The sequence below is a fragment of the Paroedura picta genome, chromosome 1 (assembly GCF_049243985.1).
Source record: "Paroedura picta isolate Pp20150507F chromosome 1, Ppicta_v3.0, whole genome shotgun sequence".
Lineage (NCBI taxonomy): Eukaryota > Metazoa > Chordata > Lepidosauria > Squamata > Gekkonidae > Paroedura > Paroedura picta.
The window spans coordinates 100,874,854-100,891,817 of NC_135369.1; the positions used below are offsets into that span (position 1 = coordinate 100,874,854).

A 16,964-nucleotide genomic window follows, 5' to 3' on the forward strand; every position below is an offset into this window, starting at 1 on the left:
AATATAGTCTTTTTTTCTTAGAGAGCCAAACATTGTTTCTACAATTTTAGATTATTTTTCTAAAACCAAATTTGTAGAAAAAATGTCCCCTGTCTGAACATGGCCTCATTATGCAGACGTTTAAATCCATGCTCAGAAACCATTTTTTAAGAATTAGAGATAACTAGCTTCAAAGGCTTTATAAGGGTCCTTCAAAGGCTTTATAAGGGTCCTCCCCATCAGCGTCAGCCCCCTCTCCCCCCACTGCCGGATGACTTCCCGGGGGCTAGGAAAGCACACTCGGGGCCTCTGCAAGGCCTGTGGTGTGCTTTCCAGGCCTTTGGGAAGCGCCCCCTCCCCCCCCCCCTGCGGCCTCTTACCTGGGGCCCTGCAAGTGGAGCAGTGGAGTCACACACATGCCTGGTTCTAACAGCCAGGCACATATGTGAGGCAAGGGGGGAGGGCTTGGTGAGGGCGGGTGGGAGCTTTTGGGGCAGAGCCAATCAGGGTGCAGCTGGCTGCACCCTGATTGGCCCTATTCCAACTTGGACAGGGAGGGCGGGAGCTGTAGGGGCAGGGCCAATCAGGGTGCGGTTGGCTGCACCCTGATTGGCCCTGGAGAGACTGGACCCCCTGAGGCTGTTTCACAATTATTAAGAGGCACCAAATGGATAAGATAAGCAGAGGACCACCAAGGATTTGTGAAGACCATCTTATTTTTCTATTCCCCACTATTTCTTCTTTCCTCAAACTGCAAGGGACATTTTATATCTCTACCCCCATTTCCCTTTTCTAAAACCCCCCATAGCTTTTCTCCTTTTTCTATTTTCTTTTCTACACCCCATTGACTAGCTAACCTTTAGCTGCTCCCACATCTTCAGCCTTCCCTCCCCTGGCAGCCTTTTCCTGGGAATATTCCAGCCCAATTGTGTGGTGTTAGCCACTAGGTTGTACCAGTTGTGTTGTGCTGACCCTGCTGGGCCTAGTTGTGAAGTATGGAATCCATGAATGCTTGTAGGGGAACTGTTATAGGAGCTAACCAATGAAATGTGATTAAGTACAAATGTCACCAACAACCACCAGTGTAAGATCAATTGAATAAAAGCTTTCACATCCACTTCAGTGGAGCATGTGCAAGGGCTCTTCCTTGTAGACTGAGCCTCGTGCAAATATGAAAGATACGTTCCTGCTTCTGATTTTTAAGCCTCTGTTTCACACAAAGAGCACCTTCCCATAGCAAACTTCTTTAGTTGCCTATGGAATTAAGGGATTTATAGTGCTTTTAGACTTGGTGCTGTGGGCAGCTTCTGCTAGAGAATTGTACAAGCTTCTGCAGGTGTGGTGTGGGCTCACATATGGTTAAAATATTTCACTGTCACCAGATGGAGCATAGCTCTTTCAACTCACATTAGATGGGGCAACTTGATGTTTATAAAGAAAGCAATCATGCTATCTAATCTCTTAATGTTTCTGTTCTCATTTCATATTTGGCCATTTTTTTCTTGAGAGTCTCAACACAAAATTTGTCATGCATCCTAAAACAGAGGACAAACCTGAGTGATATTGAACTTTGCCTTATTAAATTACTTTTCTTTTAAAATACAAAACCCATATTATATCAGTCTCTTTCCTGTTACAAAGACATATATAACATTAAACCCTAAACCGAGTAAGTAAATTGGCCAAGTAAACATCCTGACTTCAAGTCAGTACATGTGGAAGAACTCCATTCCTCATCATCTTTGGACAGAAGACTTTAGTAAAGTGCCAAATAAATTGAAGCTTATTTAAATATACACATCCTGTAAACACTGGCGTCAGGCCCTTTCATGACTGTCCTTGTCCAAGTCCAAAAATAAACCATATAGGAGGATTTCAGATGCCACAACGTTGAAGGTGGAAAAACACGCTGTGGACCATACAACAAACATAGTGTCCATCTTCTGTCACACAGGCCAAAGTAAACGATAGCTCAAGCTATCAAAATTACTATGGCACAGCAACTGCTTAGCTGAAAAGACTCATTACAAACCATTGGAGGTAAAAGAAACAGGAATGTGAAATTAATTATAATCTCTCCATCCTGATGCCTTCTTTCTTTAGCTCTTCTCAGATCTTTTCATCCAAGGAGTAGTTAAGGACATGTTCTAAATCAGGGGTGGGCAAACTGTGGCTCTGCAGATGTCCATGGACTATAATACCCATGAGCCCCTACCAGCAAATACTGGGAGGAGCTCATGGGAATTGTAGTCCATGGAAATCTACAGGGCCACAGTTTGCCCACTCCTGTTCTAAAGCATGAGCAACAAGTTTATGAGTCATTCCTCTGAAGTCTCACCACTACAATCTCCCAACCCCAGCAGACCACCATTATTATTATTATTATTATTATTATTATTATTATTATTATTATTATTATTATTATTATTATTATTATTATTAGATTTATAGCCCGCCACTCCCTTGCGGCTCATGGCGGGTAACAATATCGCAAATCCCCATTAAAACCCCATAAAACAATAATAACATTGCCAATATTGCCGGCATGGCAAGAATGGCAGCTCAACTCCCCCCCTCCCTCCCACTACTAGCGGGTGGAGAGGAGGTCCTGATGATGTTTTGCTTCGGGTCCAGAACCCGAGTCCCCGGGGGAGGCATAGATCTATTATCAGCCCCGGCCTCAACCATAAACCTGGCGGAAGAGCTCCGTCTTGCAGGCCCTGCGGAACGTTGAAAGATCCCGCAGGGCCCTCAGCTCTCCCGGGAGCTCATTCCACCAGGTCGGGGCCAGGACCGAAAAGGCCCTGGCCCTGGTAGAGGCCAGGCGTGCTTCCCTAGGGCCGGGAACGACCAACAGGTTTTCACCCCCATGGACTGGTAAGAGAACCTAGAGGTGACTATAGGAAGCTAAAATTATATCAAGGATTAATTTTTGCATGTCTGCAAAAAGAAAAAATGTAGGCTACATAAAATCTAGACCACTTAAACTAATCCCTGGGAGGATGTCAATTTCTCCTAGTATCAGTTCCGGAAGGATGGGCTTGTCTTATTTGGCCTTTTTGAGATTGCAGTTGCTGTGCATTTAATTAAGATGGCCTAGTGTTTTTACTTTACTCTTCCCTTGTAGGGTTGCCATACTCCAGGTGGGGTCTGGAGATCTCCCAGAATTACCACTGATCTCCAGATGACCAAGATCAGTTTCCCTGGAACTGGCTGCTTTGGAGGGTGGGCTATATGGTATTCTGCAGAGTCACGATGGTTTAGTGATTAACAAGTCAAGTTTTCTCAGCCAGGGTTTCGTGAAAACTAGGAGTTTCTTGACAGCCCTGGAAGGGTATCCCAAATAGGTGGGCGTTATTTCATTTCCGATGTGGAAACACATCTTTTGTGGCACTGGGGTGTGTGAAAAACAATGGAAATAACTATGGAAGTAGAGAGCCATGTGCCCAATGAGCATCACAGGTGACTGTGGTAGGAAGAGAAAGGGAAGGTAATCACAGGTAAGCTGTTTTGATCCTCCTTAGGGTAGAGAAAAGTGTGTGTGTGGGGGAAACAACTCTTCTTTTGCTGCATTCTGCAAGGGGTTGGACTAGATAACACTGGAGGTTCCTACCAACTTTATGAAAGGTCCTTCCCTTACCAAACATCATCCTCTCCGAGCTCCACCCCCAACTCTCTAAGAGTTTCCCAACCTTGAGCTGGCAACCCTATTACCTAATCATTAAGAGTTAACCTGGAACCATGCTAATTCCCACAAATGAAATGTCTAATATTGTCCATGTTTTCTAATTCATTGCATTTAGATCTTGCACAGAAAAGGATTTGTGTCAATATTGCTTAGTCCATTTCTATAATCTGTCCCGTTCCCCCCCCCCCACACACAAACACACACACACTGGGTTCCCAGTTGGCCTCCTACCCAGGCCTCACATAGACCCAGACTTGTTTTGTTTTGGCAAGATCACTGAATCATGTGCCTCCAGATCACACTGTATTTGACAGAGGGACTTCTAAAGATTCCTTTGGAATGTGGATGTCACATATTCTTCATGGGTAGAGGTAATAATGCCTGCAGACACTATTGCACACTTGTTTAAGCTTTAGACTCATCATTGATATGTTTTCACTTAATAAGTGTATCCTTGTAAATGATTGTGTAGATGAGGACACTGATTCTGAGAAACGCTTCTGGATTCATAGAATAAAGCAAGGCAGTTGGAATAGACTGAACCAGAACAACTGCAAGCCCTAGCAATCTATTGAGCAAATGGATACAAGGAATGCTTATAGTCATGTTGACAGTAAATATTACCATTTCCAGGCTCCACACCTGTAAGGCTTCAGTATATTTTCCCATAGTAATTTGAAGATAACGATGCAAATTCCATATAATTATAAAGGTGTGAAAAAAGCCACATCATACAGAAGGCATAAAGAAAAAGCCATTAAGGTTGCTCCCTGCTGCCTATGAATGAAGAACATGGTGTGATACTTACCCTGGACAAAGAAGTAGAGCTACATCATGAATGCAGGTTACAGGCTTATGAACAAACATTTAGGTCATAATGAAGCAGATGATAACAGTCCCCAGCATAAAGCAGTATGCCATTGGGGAAATAGAAAGAAAACAATGGTAACTCGTGTTCCCTCTTATTGTTTGTAGATTACTTCCTAAAATCTATTGTTATAAGAGCGTTTGAGTTCCATGTTAATTGAAGATTAAGCCTTTCTTTCCTTCTTGCCTCCCCCTCCCCCAACAGGAATCCTTCTAGGAATGGTCTATGACGGGGACCCAAAATTATTTAAGCTGCAGCCGCCTTGGAAAATGTCACTCTTTCCAGTTGCTGGAATGCAGGAAACGCTTTTGGGGCTGCTGTCATGTTGGCTTTGTTTTTATTTCTGTTTTGTTGCTCAAAAGTATCTTGGAAACAGCCGGCCTCCGTAACTCATCATAATTCCTGCCAGGAAAACCAGGTCTTCTCTTTTGAGTCAGTGAACGCCCTCTGGTGGGAACAGATGACAGAGTCAGCCTGGTGGAGACAGGTGTTATAAAGAAGAGTTGGTTCTTATATGCCGCTTTTCCCTACCCAAAGGAGGCTCAAAGCGGCTTACAGTCGCCTTCCCTTTCCTCTCCCCACAACAGACACCCTGTGGGGTGGGTGAGGCTGAGAGAGCCCTGATATCACTGCCCGGACAGAACAGCTTTATCAGTGCCGGGGCGAGCCCAAGGTCACCCAGCTGGTTGCATGTGGGGGAGTGCAGAATTGAACCTGGCATGCCAGATTAGAAGTCCGCACTCCTAACCACTACACCAAACTGGCTCTCAAATAAGCACTGCATGTGTTATGGAAGCTTCGCTGCCTCGGGTGGACAGAGTGACTTCGTGTTTAGATCATTTAAAAACTACTAGAACAGTTAACAGGGGATAGACCTAGCAACAGCTAAATGGAGCTTCTGTCTTACCTCCGGAAACAAATAGAGGCTATCTGACCATGCACATGGGTAAGACTGAGAGCTGCCCTTAGATGTGCATTCTTTGTTGTGGCTGCCCAGGAAGGCCTGGAAGGCCCCCACACTTTGATCAGTCTGCAGATTAATAAAACAATTCAGAAGGCCGTTTTCTAAAGGGAACAGAGTATAATAGAATGGCTCAAGAAGGCACTTTATTAAAGGACCAGGGCTGTAGTGTATGCTGATGTTCATTGTATAGCTTATCCTGCTTTTACTGCAGTCTTTTACTTTTCTCATTCCTTCCACCCCCCATTATTCTAATAACTTTATAATACTAATACTATTGCATTGTTTACTTAATGTCTTAGGCTGTCTGATCACATTGTTCTGTACTGTGTGAGATTTACCTTGAACCTCAGCCAAAAAGACAGGCTATAAAGAAAACAAATAAACAAACAAAGAGGCAGCAAGAGAATCAGTTATTGATTTTGGCAAGTAACAATGGAAATTCACAGCATTCATAAATAGGTGAGAAAACAGAATATAGCACTGAAATGTGTTCAGGAATTTTTGGAAATAACTTTGGATGTTTTGGAATGCATTAAGTGACTGGCTTTCTGGCAGTTCCTGTATTCTACTACATATTACTAGCATTATAGCCTGTTGTGCAAGTAAATATAACAGGCTGTTAAGGGCTGCCCAGAGCCCATTACTCAGGCGGGACACACATGTACCACTCTGCCCCTGCCTCAGCCTGCAGACCGCCTTCTGTCTCTGCTCTTGCTGCTCATCTCCATACTATAAAGATCAGTTCCCCAAACAAAAATGGCTGCTTTGGAAGCTGGCATGGCATTCTTATGAGGCCCCTGAAGGAACACGTTCACCTCAGGAATAGCCAATCTCCAGGTGGGGTCTGGGGATCTCATGGCCCCTCTCCTGCCCCTTCTGCCCTCCTTTTTCTCCCCTGCTCTCCCCTCCCTATAAGTTAACATCTGCTGTCCACAACCTGACTTTAATAACTAAATCGATGCAACAGTTCAAATCTGGTTCATATAATTTTAATCTGGTTTATCTTACATACTACTGTTTTATTGAGTTTTTAGACCATGTAAACCACCCCGAGACAGGTAACAGAAAGGGACAGCATGCAAGCAAGCAAGCAAGCAAGCAAGCAAGCAAGCAAGCAAGCAAGCAAGCAAGCAAGCAAGCAAGCAAGCAAGCAAGCAAGCAAACAAACAAACAAACAAACAGAATTACAGCTCATCTCCAGACTATAAAGATCAGTTCTGCATATGAAAATGGCTGCTTTGGAAGGTTATTGTTGTGGAAATTAAACACTTGAAGCCTACTGCATACAGTTGTTGGGCAGAAGAAACATTTGAGGTCTACCACACAAGGTGGTTGTGCAGATGAAACAGGAGGCAAAACAACTGCTGCAACACCATCCAGTTTCATCTGCACAACAATCCTTCCCCCACTGGCCTACAGCCCTTCGCCCTCTCTCCCAGCTCCTGCTTACCCGGCTGGAACGTCTTCCAATGAAAGAAGTTGGAGGGGGATTGACCAGGGGCGGGACATGCTTCCTGACTGGTGGTTAGGCGGTGAGTCCCAGCTCCTCCTAGCATGCCTTACTGGCTTTATTAATGACTAGGAAAAAAGCCCATTTGTGAAAATGGGCAGAGTTCGGTGATTGGGCGAGGCCCTCTTACCGGTGGGCCGGAGCTGTCGGCAGAAGGCTTGGAAGCAGCGCGGCTTGGGCTGGGGGGGTGGCGCAGGCGACGGGGAGGGGAAGCACACATGCTCGGGAGTATGGGCATGCGTGCTGGAACTCGGGGGTAGGGTTTGGGGGGGGCATCTGCAACCAGGCATACACATGAGTCCGCGCATGCCTGGTTCATCCCTTAGGTGTGCTGCCAGCGGCGCAGGGTGCATTGGCTGGCGGCGGCGGCGAAAAAAGGAGAGGAAAGGGGTAGCAAGTATTAGGACCGGCGTAAGGTGAGTGTGGTGTCGGCGAGCGGCGATCAGGTGGGGGAAGGGGGGTCGGGGTGGGGTTAGGAAGTGTGGGGACGGGGTCTGGGGGAGAGGCGGCGGGTGGGTGTCGGGACATCGTGGCGGGGTGGAAGGGGTCTGGGGAGGTTTGGGGGGTCACCGGACGGTGGGTGGGTGCCCGAGTGTGTGTGTGTGTGTGGGGGTGTTTGTGTCTCGGGAAGCAGCGGTAGGGCAGGAAGGGGTCTGGGGATGGTGGGGGAGTCAACGGACACTGGGTGTGTGTGTGTGGGGGTGTTAGTGTCTCAGGAAGCGGCGGCGGGGCGGGAAGTGATGTGGGGAAGGTGGAGGTCAGCGGACGGCGGGTGCTCGAGCGTGTGTGTGTGGGGGTGTTTGTGTCTCGGGAAGCGGCGGCAGGGCGGGAAGGGGTCTGGGGATGGAGGGGGGTAGTAGGAGTGTGGCAGCTGCATGGTGTTGGGGGGTGGGATAGGAGCAGGGACGCCGTGACGAGTCCCCTGGCGGGCAAGGCTGGGCCAAGCAGCCAATGGGGAGGTGCGCTTTGCGCGCCTCCCCATTGGCCGCTTGGCCCTTGAGTGGCACTCGGAGGCCCCTCCGAGTTTTTATCAATGACAGAGCCCGTCCTAACTCCTCCCCAATGGCCCTTAGGGTTTTATTTTATCCGCTCCGCAGGGGCAGTTAAAGATTACAGATTATATACAGTGCGCAGTATATATGTACGTATGAGTACACACACAATGTAAAAGTTTCTACTGTCTACAAAAACCTACTATAATATAAAGTGAAGTGAGTGGCTGTCTGCCTTCCCACCCCAATGCAACACAAACAATTAATACCAAAAAGAAAATATATAAGACTGAAGGTATTTTATTTACTTTTTCCCCTATTAATAGGACATCATTATAGAGAAGTTTTCATACAGGAAAAATCCTTTAGTTGCCCCTTTCTACTACGTGAAACAGAGCACACAATCTTTACACATTCATAAGTTGTTTTTCCCCCCTCCTTTTTTAAAAACTATACACAGGTGTCTCAGGTTGAAGCAAAATGCAAGGACATATTGGTACTGGTATATTACAGCTACTTACATTATTTAAGAACAGCAAATGGAGAAAAATAAGTTATTTAAATATTGATTTCATATACAGAAAGTGCAACTTTTGTTAGTTGTTACATAACTTGCTTTAAGTTTTTGTTTTCCAAAAAAGAGGTCTCATTTATGGATAAAAGTTAGCTTGTAATTAGCTTAAAAATATTACAATACAGATGTACAGCTATGACTTGGTGAATTGACCCTTATTGCTGCTCCTAGGACAGGGTGAATAGGAACAGCAAGTATATGGGCTCTAATAACACATTTCCAACACAGCCGCCTAGAACCCAAAGTCAGGTTTACAAATTAGCACAGTGGTCAGGATAGTTAAACCTATCTCGCTGAATTTGAGACTGACTATTGCCTGCCTTACAAATTACTGATTCCAGTTAAACTGTTCATCAGGAGCACTTGAGTCTAACTCTTTGTTTAGACAGCTGAAATAATATATTAATTAAATTCTGGTTTGGTGTATTCCTGTAGTCTCCAATACTGGTGTGCATGTCAGGAGCAAATAGTAAATATCATAATATTGTCAACACTGATCTCCATACAACACTGGGGATTTCTCAGCAGGAAGAGGTACATAATTTTTAAGGCTTTTCAATATATATTCTACTGAAATGGCTGACTCCTAAATAAACAATAAACTATTCAAACTATATGCAAAAGTAAAAGACTGAACAACTTAAAAAACGTATGCACAATGTATAAAAACAAAACAATATTGGATTCTTAGTTAATTACATCAGTGGCCCCCAACCCCCAGTCCAGTGACCGGTACCGGTCCGTGGATCAGTCAGTAACGGGCCAGAGCTCCTCCTCATCCTCCTCCCCGGCTGCTGCCTCAGGGGCTGCCCTGCCACTCTGCCGCTGGCTCACCTTTGGTGCTCCCTGGTGGCCGGCATGGCTGGGGCTCCCCCTCGGCCCTGCACTGTGCAGCTGCTGCTGGCAGCGCCCCCCAGTGGGCAGCGGGAAGTCAGAGGCACCGGCGGGAAAGCAAGTGGAGCAGGGGCTCAGGCAGTGGCATCCCTCGGCAAAAGTTTACCCCTCCCCCCGGGCCTCAGTATAATTGTCAAGTGTTGACCGGTCCCCGGTGATAAAAAGGTTGGGAGCCACTGAATTACATGACTGGGCACAGGGATTACAAACACTTTGATACAATACTATGCATGTTTGTTCAGCAAAAAGTCCCAGTAAGTCCAGTGGAGCTTACACATGAGTAAGTGTACATAGGATTACACCCTTTTGCCATGCAGTTTTAGAATTCTTTCTTGGTTATCTTTTTCCTGCAATTCTTTAAAGACTAGTGAAATAATACCTTCGCTTACCTTGAGCAGAAAGAATACAAAATTTTCTTTTTACGTAATTCCTCAAACTCAAACGAACATTTGCTTCAACAGCCTAACAGATCTATTATCTTATATGTTTTTGATATCCAGTACCCGCTGAGTCTCCTACAATGAAATCATGAGAATAATACAATGTTATACCTTCTAAAGCCACTGAAATCAAGGGGATTAGAAGGATATTACTCTGTTTAGGATAATACCATAAAAGTGCTCATTTTTAAAAAAGCAATTGGATAAGGGCATTGATTTTTTTTAAAAATTCCATCTCAGCTATTAACAGATTACAGTTGTTTCCAGCTCCATTCACTAAAGGATTGACTGAATTCACATCCCACAGATTTGCATGACACAACTCTTCAGCATCCTTTGTATATGTGCTGCTCTATTCAGTTCAATGGAAAGAGCATATCTGTATATGCTGAAGAATATGCATTTGCTATCTCTTTCAGTTCACATGAATGGAAAAACTATTCCCAGTGTGGAAATTCTTTGGAAAATAAGTTATTTTAGTGAGGGCTCACCTGCATCAGGTACACATGCTACATATAAGGACTGGAGGAAATGCAAAGCAATTTTACATTAAAATAGACACTCTTGAAGCCAAGCTAATTGGGAGGCTATTGTGGTGAGGAAGACATTTAAGAAAAACCCAAATCTTCAAGTCTTGTTCATACAACAACAATTTAACTTGTTCCGGCACTAAATAATCTTAGGCTTACCCATGTTTCTGGCTACAGCAGACAAGTGTTATTATACAATTAAAACCTAGCCTAAAAATATATATACTGAACATCATACAGCCAAAATTAAGCACTATGATGCTCCACAACCATTGTGTGCTCAAAATCCCTGTTCAATCCCAAGGAACTTCAAAACACCCAGTTTCAGCTAGCTGGTGACCAGTTTCTTCAAGACTTGCTTCTTTGTAATGTGATTGGGACCAGAGCGTAGTTCTGTTCAGGGAATGGAAGTTCTGTGGCACGTATCTTCAGATTTCATTCCTCTGCGTTTAAAACCATGAACTTCCAACTAACTGCTTGGGATTAAAGCTTACAGTTGAAGCCACTTTTCAAAATTTTTATGACGTTAGCTTTCTTTAAAAAATTCTCACATTCAATTATGTATTACATTTTCCATTGCCGTCCTGTTAGAACTTACTACTGTGTCATGCTTCCAAAAGGAAGGAAAATCCAGAACAGCTTTGGACACAACAATTTTAGGTCATTTTTTTTGAACAGTGTAATGCCTAAAGTCCAAAGCAGTTTCAGGGTAGACAATAGCCTTTTGCATGTATAGCATAATTTTCTGTTTATATTTTAAATGCATTTTAAGAAGCTGAATAAGCCATTTTTTAAAACTTTCTAGGTAGAGTAAGGGAGGCACAGAAAGGCAAATAGCTTGCTGTTACAGAGCTGGCCAGAAGAAGATTTTTGAGTTCCCAGTGGCCTGCTGAGTTGGTTACATATTCTACTTGTTTGTCTATTCTGAAAAATTGTAAAATGAAAAGGAAGCAAATTTGTTTATAGATACAATGGAGTGATCAGTATACTATAACTTAACTGAACTATTTGGTATACAAAATGTCTGGTCTTCATGTACAAAAATAAACTTTATATTCACACAAGTGAGAAGAGTTTATATTTTTAATAGTTTGAGAAAACAAAAATGTAGTAATATGGAGAAAGAACTGACGGCTTAAGCAGTGCAGACTGATGATTTTTTTTAGCGCAAACAAGTTATTTCCAGTATAATGCTATGAATGTCACCTCAGAAATAACTACGGCTGCATCCAGTAGTGGTTACTCTCAGGTAACCACGCATAGCACTGCACCCTTCAACCAGCTGCAACAATGTGTTGACAGTTGCACACAAACTCTTTCCCATCAAAAATGGGATATAGCTATTGTTATAGGGCTGTGCATGAGACATACTTTATTTAGTTCAGTTTACTTTCCCTGCATACCCTTTCCCTTTTAAGAAACCAGTGTTTCCCACTGATCTGGTCAGGATACCAAGTCAAAGCTGCAGTACAGCATTTGACAATATAACACAGTACGTCAAATTTCAATAAAAATGAAAAGCAGAGGGTTTATATATATATATGTATACATATATATGTACATACGCAAGACAAAATATCTTTTAGCCTTCTAGTAACACCAGCAATGTGGACTGCCATAAACAAATAGTTAGCCTGAGAACTAAACCTTGATTTCAAAAAGCAGCAATTGTACAAAACAGATATTTCCAAGAAATAATCTACCGAAACTGCTTTAGATGGAAAGTTTTCCAAAACATAGATGCTGCTAAGTGAACTGCTTAAAAGCATATATTAAGGCAAATAAAAACTGGAGGACTAAAAAGCAGTTACAAAAGTGACTTTAATTTTATACAGCCAAGGAATTTTCTGAGTTGGCCTGGTATGTTTCACTGCCACAGAGGTCGGGTTTATAACCTAGGACTGCATTAATTTCAAGAAGATACCACTTTTTGCCTATTGTTTTCATCTGTTTTGGGGTATCTGTCTAGAGGTTAGGCAGCCTGTGAAACTACCCCAAGAGTATTCAACAGGAAGGTGACACTTATTTTTTGCACATCTGATTGCTAGAACTAAAAGAGTATGTGGAGAGCCCTGATTAATACATCTATGGCGAGTCTGCTCATGGAGGTGTTCCCACTTCCTATAGGATACAGTTATTTGTCTGGTGATTTAGGACTGTAGCCATGATTGGTGATCCGTGAATTACCTTTTTTTACCTGTGAAATAACCCCAAGCATCCAAAGGCCTGACACTAATCACTTTCCACTCTCTCTTCCAAATTCCTAGGGTTTATATGGCCTAGTTTTTAAATATTTTAGTAAGTAGAAAGATCACGTTTTTTGCAATTGACACAGACAGTCCCAACAATCCCAGAGTGTTTTAAGAAACTACAATAATTTCTTGTGTCTTCTGTCCAAGAAGAGAGGACTAGAATTAAAAAGTACTGTTTCCTCTGTGGTTAACAGCTGCGTCTATAGATAAGAGATTCATTCTTCCTTGGGAATCTGTTTTGCTTGGTCCTCTGAAGAAATTATAGATGAAATGGATATTGAAGGAAGTGTAGATTCTTGAAGGAAGTGTAGACATCCCCTGGAATGTAGTGTCTGCCTCCTGATGTTAAATGGTCTCAGAATTGAAGAGTCTTGCTGCTGCCAGAAGTTTGCTGATGTGCCTTTCTTCTTGGATGCCAGCCTCCTGAAGGCAAGTTTGTGATAGAGAAGGCACTTTGCTTAGGTCATTAACTCCTGCCGCCATGAGGGAGCTTGAGTACATTGGGAGGCCAATAGAAACCAGCCAATCAGCTATAGAAGTGATATGTCCAGGAGACACAGGTTTTCGGTAGATTTCAGTGAGGCCACCACTTGGAATCTGAAACAAGATGGGAAAAATGCAATTTGTTCAAGCCATTTGCCCTCCATTTTAAAGGAAAAAACCCTACTTTGCTCAGCTGTTAGTGAAAAAGACACACACAGATTTTATGTGTCTCAGAGCTGGCCCACTTATTTCAATGGGAATTATCCTAGCCTATGTTATAACAATAAATCCTGTGCACATACCCCTGTTTGTGAGTTCAATTACATAAATCTTAAACTCCAGTGTTACTACTGTGAGATAGCAGATATCTGCTCATTTCAAACCCCTCCCCCCTGAATTTGCTTGGAGTCTTGTAAGTCTGCTTGGCCACATGAGCATTAAATTCTATTTATTAAGTTGACAGGATGTAGTATTTATAATATGTCTGAGCAAAATACTCTGTTTTAAATCCAAATTTACGTTTTTCATTGAAGAGTTTGGTGCATACTGCTTGTTTACTAGGATTCTTTTTTCTCCCCAGAGAGGTATGTTATTTTTCCAGTTCATTTCTGCTGATATATTTGCTGATTGCTCTTCCAACAAGATTGTGTGGGTCAAGAGTGGAATGCTTCTGCAATGTTCCAGGACCCATGGGAGTAACAGCAGCACAGGCTGAGTGCAGTCGGAGTGCAATGAAATCTCTGCAGTTTGCATATGCAACAGGCATCCTACCCAGTGCTGCCTTCCAACCTAGGTGGCTATTATTCCATGTGGCTCATGCAACTGTAGGAATAAATGTTCTCAAAAGAACAGTGCCTCTTGTTTGCTCTGTTTTGGGATGCATCTGCCACACATGAGGCATGCTTGGTATATAGACAGGTAACACTGCAGACTGAGTGAAGGTAGAAGCAAATGCTCGTTCCCTATTAGACAATATAACCTGTGGTGTCATCTGTGCACTTTACCATTGGTAGCACAAGAGAAAGGCAGATCAGACAAAATACACAAGATTAGAAATGAGGAACTATATGTTACTGGAATCTTGTGATTATTTTAATTACATTAGAAAGCCACCATGACCCACCTTACAAAAATCCCCCAAATCCATCATTACATTCCTAATGAAAACTATATGATGCTTATTTAGATCACCTATGCTATTTTCCTCTCCCTTTTATTTCTTACAAACATGACAAATATTATGTAAACATACTTGTTAATTTTCTATCCCTGTAGCTTTGTACCGAATATTTTTATGTGCTTTATGACAGCTTGATAGTAGAATACAACATACTTGCATGTTACTAAGAAAGTAACTGAAGAAGAAGAGATTGCGGAAAAAGGAAGACAACGAAAGGAAACATAGCAATAAAAAGGAAAGTAAAGGAAAAAAACAGAAGATTGAAGAGGAAGAAACCTGGACAGGCCATTCCTAACCCGCTTACCATTGTGACTCCCTCACCACCTACAGGCTCCCTTTACAAACCCAAGAGCCAGGGCCCAATGTCAGCCTTGGACCACAGCCAACCAATCGCAGAGCAGCTAACCACTGAGACTTCCTAGAGAATTAAAGAACCACCTGGGTGCCACCAGCCTCCTGCCCAACCACTGAATGCACAACCTCAGCATACTCAGCTGCCAGAGCCGCCGACATCCATGCTGGAGGTGGGGGGAGCCTGGGCACTACAATTTCCCAGACTATTGATCCGGGAGGACTTTAATATCCACGCAACTCCCTACCTGGATGGGGTGGAACTACTAGTAGCACACTTGGCCACTTCCCTCTCCATGGAGGAACAGGTCACAATAGTAGTACAGCTAGCATTCTTCCATCTGTGCCAAGCTAAGCTACTAGCACCCTACCTGGCCCCAGAACACCTAGCCACAGTGATTCAAGCGATGGTCACCTCTAGGCTATATTTTTGCAACTCCCCTATGTGGGTCTGCCCTTATCCCTGATCTGGAAACTACAACTGGTGCAGAATGCAGCAGCCAGGTTTCTTACGAGAACACCTTGGAGGGTCCATGTCCGTCTCGTACTCCAACAGCTGCACTGGCTACCAGTTGAATTCCAGATCAGGTTTAAGGTTCTGGTAATCACCTTCAAAGCCATACATGGCAGCCTCTCTGCCTATGCCTCCCCAAAGAGCACTGCGCTTGACAAATCCCAACAAGCTGGTGATCCCTGGCCCCAGGGAGGCCCATCTGGCCTTGACTAGAGCGAGGGCTTTTTTGCTCCTGGCCCCTACTTGGTGGAATGAGCTCCCCGAAGAGATCAGTGCCCTGATGGAACTAAAACAATTCCACAAGGCCTGTAAAATGGAGCTCTTCCACCAGGCCTTTGGTCAAGGCCAATGAAACAGCCACCAACTAGAACTCAGAGGTCCCTCCCATCAGTAACTGCAAGCACTCCTAGAAGAACTGACTCTACAGCTATACTGTTAAAAATTACTCAGTTGTAAAGTTTAAAGGTTCTACAGATTAAAATGTTGCAAGTTATACAAGTGTTCATGACACTTATGCAAGTGTTCATGACACTTTCTTTGTACTGTACTGGAGGGTGGTATATAATATAACTGTAATAAAATAAAATAATTCCTATTAATAATTGAGATTACAAGGATCCCACTGTGTTTTCCTGTAGTGTAACTATATATTATGACTAAAACACTATGAACGAACCATTGAACGAAATGAACCATTGAACGAAATGGGACTTGCTTCTGAATAAACAGATACAGGTCTGCACTATGATCATAATGTGACAATCTGTATTTTTTAAAAGAAAGATTATAAACATTTAGTTCAAAAGCACTAATCTGCTACACCTCAGTGCCTCAATTAATTCACCAACGTTAGTCCTGTAGATTAGTACTCCTGAATAAAAAGCTGTGGGTGCAATCAGATGAGAAAGCTTCTTGCACAAACACCATTCTTTGGAGTGGACCATCTGCTGACATAATTTTGTGTAATCTTACTGGAGTCCCTAGCAGGGTCTGAGATCAGAACTGAGTGTTCATTCCCTTGAAACCTGAGCTTGGGAGTTGGATGACTGAGGATGGGGTTGAAGACTGCATTCACTTTGGAAAATAACGGCTGCCTTTTATTGTTAAGAAAAACTTCTTATATTTATTTTATTTATAATTAGACTTTTATGACCACCCCTCTCAGCACAGCAGTGCTGGGGTGGTGTACATCATGTAAAAAAAAAAAGAAAAGTAAAATAAGTAATAAAAACACCATAAAATAACAATAGAATCACCCCTGCATCCTGCTAGCAGCTTCTCTCACATACCAGGGTATAGATAATACAAGGGAGAGTGTTGTCTTGGGGGGGGGGGGTGCTTCTTAGATGTTACTGGCAGCCCAGCCTCAACCTGGTGGAAGAGCTCCATCTTGCAGGCCCTGTGGAATCAGGTAAGTTCCAGCAGGGCCCTTGTCTCCTCTGGAAGTTCTTGGAAACAACTGATAGAACCTGCATTATCTATGTTTGGAATTCAAATTCTGGAATTAGAGTTGATCCAGCTTGGAAAGAGCTAGAGAGGCAATACTTGCAGCTCTAGTGTTGTAGTGTCTTTTCTTTATGAGACTTTCCTATCCATCTGAGAGGAAGGAAAAATGGAGAAAGGCATGCTGCCAACTGCTGTGAATTTTTCTACTGTGTCCAACTGAAAGCATCTCAGTTAACAGAGGACATTGGCTGGAAATCCAGGAAAACCTCAAGGACATAGTGGCCTCAATGTACCAAAAG

At 43.3% G+C, this 16,964-nt stretch overlaps 1 protein-coding gene across 7 annotated transcripts in view; it reads right to left on the reverse strand.

Moving 5' to 3' along the window:
• Nucleotides 1-8,285: 8,285 nt before the first annotated feature.
• The window catches only part of SASH1 (SAM and SH3 domain containing 1), a 776,849-nt gene continuing 768,170 nt past the window's right edge, over nt 8,286-16,964 (reverse strand). For all 7 annotated transcript variants that reach the window (XM_077350372.1, XM_077350399.1, XM_077350389.1 and 4 more), the window contains one exon: nt 8,286-13,288. In XM_077350372.1, the coding sequence (XP_077206487.1) occupies nt 13,037-13,288 (252 nt within the window). In that variant the 3' untranslated portion in view covers nt 8,286-13,036. The remainder of the gene's footprint in view (nt 13,289-16,964) is intronic.